The sequence below is a fragment of the Aulostomus chinensis genome, chromosome 23 (assembly GCF_037954235.1).
Source record: "Aulostomus chinensis isolate RoL2024-O1b breed Wild chromosome 23, RoL_Achi_v1.0, whole genome shotgun sequence".
Lineage (NCBI taxonomy): Eukaryota > Metazoa > Chordata > Actinopteri > Syngnathiformes > Aulostomidae > Aulostomus > Aulostomus chinensis.
The window spans coordinates 16,065,350-16,073,725 of record NC_141342.1 but is presented as its reverse complement, the minus strand read 5'-3'; the positions used below and the strand labels follow the sequence as shown (position 1 = coordinate 16,073,725).

At 38.8% G+C, this 8,376-nt stretch overlaps 1 protein-coding gene across 2 annotated transcripts; it reads right to left on the bottom strand.

Moving 5' to 3' along the window:
• Nucleotides 1-1,326: 1,326 nt before the first annotated feature.
• On the bottom strand, nucleotides 1,327-7,729 carry bub3 (BUB3 mitotic checkpoint protein). 2 transcript variants are annotated; one of them, XM_086196025.1, is made up of 8 exons: nucleotides 7,553-7,729; nucleotides 6,734-6,928; nucleotides 5,913-5,982; nucleotides 5,624-5,775; nucleotides 4,461-4,619; nucleotides 4,090-4,267; nucleotides 2,636-3,881; nucleotides 1,327-1,561 (listed from the first exon to the last, which is right to left on the bottom strand). In XM_086196025.1, exons 2-7 carry the CDS (start codon nucleotides 6,926-6,928, stop codon nucleotides 3,661-3,663), a joined length of 975 nt encoding a protein of 324 aa, XP_086052151.1. In that variant the 5' UTR covers nucleotides 7,553-7,729; the 3' UTR covers nucleotides 1,327-1,561; nucleotides 2,636-3,660. The 2 variants fall into 2 exon arrangements, with proteins under 2 accessions (XP_086052151.1, XP_086052150.1); XM_086196024.1 differs by having other exon boundaries at nucleotides 3,665-3,881.
• Between the last annotated feature and the right edge of the window lie 647 nt (nucleotides 7,730-8,376).

The following is an 8,376-nucleotide window of genomic DNA, read 5'->3' as shown; positions in this document are numbered from 1 at the left end:
AGACTCATTATTGACAATCACAGAAATTAGTTCCATCATTTAACCAAACTGAACTAATCACTTCCAGGATACAGCAGAAGCAGATAGAGCCATTAGGAAAAAAATGGAGCCCTTAAATAAAATAATTGACATCTCTATCTTCTCTTCTGCTTTGGCTGAAGGGCTTCAGAAATTACATTAGATGTAATTGAAAATCTGAACTTGAGGCCGGGGGGGGGGGGGGGGGGGGCTCTACTTAGACTTTAGCAGGGGTACTGCTGTGTGCACTGTTCCATTCATGCAACACAAAATACTTTTTTTTTTTTTAAAGGCCTGTAGTGCATCTAACTCTCACCACCAGCATATCAACGTGCAAAACAGCAGCAGATTTTAGGATAATGCAATAAACAAGATGAAAAATCATTGATGCCCTTTATATAATTAGAAGACTTTATGAATCAAAGTTTTTACCAGGATTTCCTCAATCATGTTTCCTGTAGATTACAACTGATAAAAAGGACTTGAAAAGCACTTTGTATACAATTTAAGATCCATTTTGCAGCAATACCAGTCAAGAAGGCTCAAAGCATTAACTCTTGGTTGTTGTACGCACACAACTGATATCTTGGTGTTCTTGTCTAATAAAGCTCAGCAGGGGTTGTGAAATTAGTGACTACTGGTTGATTTATTTGCATAGAAACTGCTGATCTGATACAGGCTGCTACTTGTAGCCCTAAAATACGCGAGATGAAAATTTCTCTTAAGAAGTTTAACGTGATATAGAGAAATTCCTAAATTCAAATTTAAGACCTAAAGATTCGTTGGATCAAGTTTAACTCTTTAATCCGAGTTAGAAACTCAATCTCATGATAAAATCATGTACTTTAAACTCTGGCAACGTAAAATCACCAAACGGGGTTCCTTACTGATGCCACATGAAGGTCCAGATTAGATGTAATTTCTCAAAAATGTCTCCTCCCCAGTAACAAAGCAGGATCTGGTTTAGACCTCAGATATCTATCAGCACAGGTCACTGTCTAGGGCCAAGTGGAGCCCTCGGCAAGAACGAGCGGATCATTGCTTCCCCTCAACACATCATCAAGAGAACAAGGTCATGACACGTTCCCAACACGTCTCAGGTTCTTTCACGTGTAGGGGTGTAAAACGCATGAATTAAAGTAAATCAGCCGGCTAAAAATAGGCTTTAAATTGTTTATTATACTATAAAAGTCAGACTCCTGTCAGTACTAAAAGGCTTTTTCAGGGATAGCTTCGTTTTCACGTTAAAAAAACGAGGACAAAAATATCACAAAATTAATTGATGACTCCAAAATAACCAAGCAAGAATGAGTGTACAAATCCGTTTTAGTTGAGAAAAAAATAAGATGCTTGTCAGAATATAAGTGAAACATTGAAATATTCAACAGGAAACAGTAGAAAGTTGAAAAAGACATTACAAACATTTGCATTAGAATGGAAGAAGTAAATAGAGTACATGTTAAACTGGATACCAGTAGATAACCCGAATGTGATAAAGGCTTCATATGCAGAGGGAATCAAACAGAGGTGGGCTTAGGTTGACCTGTAAACCAAAAAACAGGAGAGAATTGATCAACTCAAGTGCAAATAATGTGACAAATGACTATTGTCTCATAGTTTTATTTCTACATAGTGGTAATTTAGACCCAAGGCTAATCTGTTACTATGTCAAAGTAACTTGAGAGATGCGGAACAAAGACTTTGTGTAAAAGTCAAATGTTTCTTCACAAGTACTTCAAGTTCAGGCTCAGATTAACTCGTTCCATCCTTGTTCCTGGACTCTTTTCCTACCCAGTGTGATTAAAGCTCAATACAACTCTCCTTGGTGGAGGTCTGCGCTCTACTCTACACATTTTCCAGTGATAGAAGTCATAGGCCCTTTTCACAGCAAACATTTTAACTCACAATAGCACGAAGAAAAAAAAGAACAGGTGGAACGGACATCATTAACAATGGCTGTAATCAGTTTACTTGAGTCAAACCAAAGGCTCTGGTATTGTGAATGCTTACACAACATCGTGCCTTATTGGGACAACTCACGGACAGGAGCCGTCATTAATGTCATACTTCCTGCTTTGACAAGTCCAAATGTTTGCAGTGCAAAGGGCCATGATTGACAAAAAAAAAATGGAGATGCCATGACTAGGGTTGTACAAGTAATTGCAATATGGCTGACAATAGTTTTTAAAACCACCATAAGGTTTAATATTTGTTCAAATCTGATTGAGTCAAAGTATAACTTTTAATTAAATACAGTGGTACTGAAGAAACATCTTGCAAACACATCACATTCTAGAAGAGTTAATCTCAACATCTTGCAAAAAAAAAAATTTGTATAAAAAAGTATTATGTGAAAATGAATATTACCTCTCATATCGCAGTTAATAATTGGACTAAGGACTGTGTAGCCCTGGCCATGACTGCCAAAAGGCCACTCGTGCTGACCAAATATAAATGGACAACTTATAACTGGTGGTGTTGAACTTGATAATTGTGAATGCTTCATTTCTTAGAAGGTAAAGTTAAACTGGATGCAATTAGTTATCACTGCCCTGAAATGACATGTCCATCTCTACAAATCAAAATAAATTATTATGTTATCATCACATTTGCTGACCTGTCCCTGTTTGAAGTCGTTCAACACGCCGATATGTCTCTCAGTGAGATGCTTTGCCAGGTTCAACATGTTGCATCCCTCAGGCTGCGTGGGTTTAAAGCCTCTGTTACAGATGGGCTTTGCGGTGTCCGTGAGCTTGCCCTGACGGTCATCTATGACGTGAAATACTCGCTTCCGCTTCAAAGACAAATTTGTGAATGATCTGCTCTGCTTCTTGTTTTGTTGCCACAAAAACTGCAGCAGGGAGGGAGTGGAAGCAGAGCGCTGCAACATACACTGCCCCGCAACTTGAGAAACACAGATCCCATTACAGGCGATCATACTGTTGAGAGCTGGGTTTTAAATTTCTGGGTTTTCTGCATCAAGAAATTATCTTTCAAGAAAGAATTATAATGCATTTAAACATGAACACATTGTGCACCCAAATTTTGAAATATTTCCGAATAAATATAAGACAAACTAAGAAAGATATGCACTTGATTTGCTGAATCCTCATTTAAATACAATGAAAGTACATTAGACCAGAATAAACTTGTACTTTGAAACTATGAACCTATCCTGTAAAACTGAAGTCGTAACACTTTTCTTTAAGAGATGGTCTTACTATAGCGCTCTGCATACCAAATATTAAAAGACATCTAGCAATATAACACAAGCCAATACAATAGCACCACAATAGCCTCAGAAATCGCCACCTGACTGTCTTCAGGTCAACAAACATTGAACATTTCAGGTTTCACAAAAGCAGTATTTATTACAAGGCCATTGTAGCAGATGATATTACACTGAACAGGGGATCATATTCTTCTGGTCAAGTGTATATTTACAATGGCAAAGACGGGTGAGAGAATTTTCAAGTTCGCATCTGTCTATCTTTCAACTGTCGGATATTGAAAAGCGGGGAGACAGAGATATGGATCAGCATATGCTGTGGCTGGACGTGCTCCTTGTAAATACAGCTGCTCAGATTCCAAGAGAGGCAATACAGAGGAACACAGTGGTAGGTGGGTGGTGGAGGGTGGGACTCACTTGGGCTTGGTCTCAGCATCTGTGACCTGGCGGATGAAGATGGCGTCTTCTGGGTGGCTGATGTCTCCCTTCTCGTGCATGTAGGAGGATGCGATGGCAAGCATGGTGCCGTCGTTATTGAAGGCCAGTGAAGCGATGCTGGTTGGGTAACGGTGGAACTGACAGAGCCGCTTCTTGTTAAATGGATCCCAGATGTTCACAAAACCGTCAGAGCCACCTGGTAGAAGGAGAACCTTGAAGTCAACCTCAAACAATTAAAGACTGGCTGAAATATAACTGTAATATCTAGCTGTACAACCTTGGAAGCTCAATGAAAAAGGTCACAGATAAAAACAAATAATTTCATTTTAAGAGTCTCACTTGAGAAATCAATAAAATGCAAATGTTCTTTAGAGACCTTATCAGCACGAACCAGTCAATTGTACCTGTGGCAAAGGTGTTATGAACACTGTGGAAGGAAATGGCATTGACAGGATAGACATGCTCAATTCCATCCTCCTTCAGCCTGTGGCACTTGAAGGCATACTTCTTCTTCTGAACCTCCTGGCTTGGGTCCAGGTACTCCACAGCTACACGTCCCTCAATTGAACTCAAGACATAGCCCTGCAGCAAAAACAGAAGAGGTGAGGTTACTATCCAAAAACACAGGAATCTGTGTCACTATCTCAGTACCTTCTGGAGAAAATTCTCTCTCATATTCAAGTATAAGTTGTAAATTTTCACTGTAATTGTGTGCATTTTGAGCTGTTTATTTAAAGTTGCCTCTGTCTTACTGCTACCTTATTTCAAAGTGTACCTGTTTGTTGGGGAAGGCTCTGATGCAGCGAGTCTGATACTTGAGGCTGGACTCTCTTCTTTGCTGCACGTAGCCCATGTTCCTCAAATCCCACACAAGGACACGTCTTCCGGCGGTGCCGACTATCAGTCTGTCTCCGGCCACAGACAGGGTATACACCTATCACCAGAAAACAACAATTGTAAGACAACACAAGCTGTATTGATTGCAATCGGGAGATATGCAATTGAGCTGAGATTAATATAGACATCAACTGGTTTTCTCGCAGCATACAGCTTATCGCAACAAATGCAAGAATTTTTCAAAACCAATTCTGTGACAAATGTACGTACTCTTTGAAAAACAGTGCATCTCAAAAGATGCCAGTCTCTGAGGCCCCTAGAGTTCACAGCAAAAAATGCATGTGGAATTTTCTGTACTAACCCTAGTTTTATATTAACACAGAACAAATCATTTATTGTAGTGCTTTAGTCTTTAATCAGTAGAAAGCTCAAACTACAGTAATTGTCTGATTGTGACTGGATCCAAAGCTGGAGCTGACAGCAGCCCCTCTAGATAATTTTAATCATTGTACCAGAGGAGCTGTAGTGTTTCACAAGCATCCTAGAAGGGGCTCTCCAATCAACTCCTCTAAAAATACAAGCACAATGCATTTTTGATAGAAAATGTATTGCGCTACACAGGGCAGTGAACAAAACAGGAAGTCAGACAACGAAACTGCATGTCATCTGGTCAATTTTCAAAGTCCAACACCATGGTGACTCTTGATATCTTACATAAAATCACATCAACTTCATAGCCACTAAAGTCAGCCCACAGCTCCACTGGTCAGAGGACTTTGTTATGGATTACAAGTGGATCTTGTTAGGAGATGAAAATAATAATAGAAATGCAACTATTGGTATGTTTCTGCCATAAGCCATCTACACAAATACATACATCCAATTATCAAAGCAAGAACCAAAGAATTTGGACTTGATTCATTTATTTTGGTTTGAACATAAAACCTGGAACGAATGTACATAGAAACCCTTGAGTCCCAAATACTTGTTCCCCTCTGCAGGAAATTCTACCTTTAATCTTTACAATATGTGAATTAATTCTCAATTAATTTTCTTACAAACAACGCCGCATCTTAAGCTCTGATGTGTCTACTACTCTACCTTCTCAGGTTGAGTAAAGGTACCAGCATTGCAGGGCGTCCTTGGATCCCACAGACGAACTGATCTGTCCCAGCTTCCAGTTACCATGACATTAACTTCTGGACAGTATTCCACACAACGAATAGGGGCATCATGTGTTCCAACTATTGTATCTGTTGAAAGACAATATGAGTAGACAACTCTAATTTATAGATAACACATTTTGACAGGTCAAAGTGTTCAAGTATGGCTAAAAAGGTTGGTGCTGGCAACTGGGTTTAATCAGGATTTAGATTTGGTCAGAACATACCTTGGTCCGTGTTCAAATCATGAGTTTTTAATTGTGCATCTAGACCTCCGCTCCAAGAGTGAGTTGGGTCCTGCAAGTAAAGGGAATGTTTCTTTAAAAAAAAGTCAGAGTAGCAAGAACCTCAGGTGCTATACACAAAACCCAACTAAGTTCAGACTACTTGCCAAATGAATTATAACTCACTTTAAATTGTATTTAGACCCTGTCAACAAAATTGAAGTCCTCCTCAGTAAAGTACCCACATGAACAAAATGAAACAAGGTTGAAAATCCACCTATAGGAGTGATCAAATGAAGATGTTTTACAGCAAATGTGATGACTCTACATCAAAACCTCAACATTACTTATATCAGATCCATGTTTTTGCTTTGTGATTTGATGACCAATGATATTACCTCTATAACCAAAGTTTTAAGTTAGTTATTTAGATATCATTTGCAACCCACTGATTGTAAATATATGCAATAGTAATTTAAAATCTATATAGATGTTCATATATGGAGCTTATTTCCCTTTTGATCAAGACATTCTACACATCCACATGAAAACATGGCTTGTTCTATTATCATTTATTGTTACTTTACGGCTATTTGCCTGAGAGACTAACAAATGTCATTTAATGTGTTGGTACTCCATGTTTTGGCATTATGACAATAAAAGAGGCAGAATCTGATGTCACTGTGCATGTTTTTTTTTATGCAGCACATCAATTAACCTCCCAATCCCTCACCTCAAAAACCTATGATGTTGGAGGATCAACAGAACATAAGAGGTATTGATACTGTAAGTGATGTGAGTACATGTGAAAATCTGTGACATACAAAAAAAGCGCAGTCGAGAACTGGAGCTGTGTGCTGGTACTTCATCCGCATGGTGTTTCCTCCAACATCATAGAGACGGACTGTGCAGTCCCAGGAGGAAACCAGTAGGAACTGGGCAGTACTGGGACTAAACTTGACAGCAGAAATGCTGTCCTCTGGTCCCTGGTTCAGTTTGTATTCATTTGAGCCCGTCATCTGCAGAAAAATATACACTGATGTCAGATATAGAGTTAAGAAAATGCAATTCCAATAGCCCCATGTTTTCAATAATGAGGTTTAGTCAAGGGTTAAAAAAAATTACAACAAAACATAAATTACAACACAAGGTAAATTAGATCATTACGAATTGCCAGCCAAGTTAATGTAAGTGGTAGACGTTAGCAATAGTCACACTTGCTGAACTGAGCCCAACATTACAAAATTCCATCCGAGGAAAAAGTATCTATTGTAAAGTTGCTGTCAAGTTACATTCGGACTGACTGATTAATGCTTGTAAATCGCCATGAGAGACTTCAACGAATTTCACTCACTAGCCCCACCAAGCACTTAGCTTACGAGCATTTAAGCTAACTATCACGGCTTTCGAGTGTGACACAATGGAACGCCAATTTTACTTTCTCGTGGTAAGATTCGGCTTTTTTATTATTATTTTTTATATATTTTATTTCAACCCCGGCAGGACTTGTTCCGTTGAATCCAGAAATTACACCAAGCCCACTCGTGTTGCCACCGGGTGGTTTGCTAACGCTATCACGGATCGTTAGCAATAACGATAGCCTCAGCTAGAAGCGCTAATGTCGGCCATTTCACCCTACTTACCGCTTCGTTTTAGTGGTGTCCAGATTCGAAGTAGTCTTTTATATGTGAGCCTCAATGGCGCGGCTTATTTTTCGATAAAATATAGGATACAGACTAGAAACTTCTAAAACGCAATGAGGATACTGCAAGTCCCAGGGAAATAATGGTTCCCCTTGAAACTCAAGAACAGATCCTGATTGGTTTAAACGAATTTCCAAGTTCCCGCCTGTAATATGATTGGTTGATTTTGTCTGGACAGAGTCTTTCCGTTGTCTTCACACTGATCATGTGACACAGGTCAATTTTCCCCCTCATTCAATCCGGTCCAAAAACATTTTCTCTGATTATGCGCAGTTGTCTGTCTTTCATTCATGACATATCTTTAAAAAGTAGTTTACAGTGGGATATTAGAGTAGCCCACCAAAGACTGGATGGTTTTTTAATTGAAAATAGCTGCGAAATCAATATGTCTGATTGAAAATGTCAAGTTTTATAACAGAAAACAATTTACGATCGGGGTGGACGCGGCTGTCATACACCAGGCTAGACTTCTGTTGTATTTGTGCTGTTAGAATTACTGCAAATAAGTTCAGATCCCTTAAAATGCCTCCCGCAAGAAAAATGCAAGTCCTTTACTTGATGGCCTTGTAATTTTTTTTAATTCCATGAAAAAATAAGAACAATATGGGTGGTTAGAGGTTAATAATCTAAAAGTGTTTTTGCCTAATGTGCGTATTTGCAGCCTATATCACATAGGCAAAAATCATTATGCTTATTATGAAGGCACAAATAATGTAAGAGTAGACCATACAGCGAGAAATCAAAGTTATGCAGTGCTTTAAAAT

Coding starts and splice junctions, on each gene's coding strand:
- bub3 (XM_086196024.1), bottom strand. CDS start 6,928: ATGACGGGCTCAAATGAATACAAACTGAACCAGGGACCAGAGGACAGC. Junction 5,983..6,733: donor TTCTCGACTGCGCTTTTTTT/GTATGTCACAGA, acceptor CTTTACTTGCAG/GACCCAACTCACTCTTGGAG. Junction 4,268..4,460: donor GAGCCTTCCCCAACAAACAG/GTACACTTTGAA, acceptor TTTTTGCTGCAG/GGCTATGTCTTGAGTTCAAT.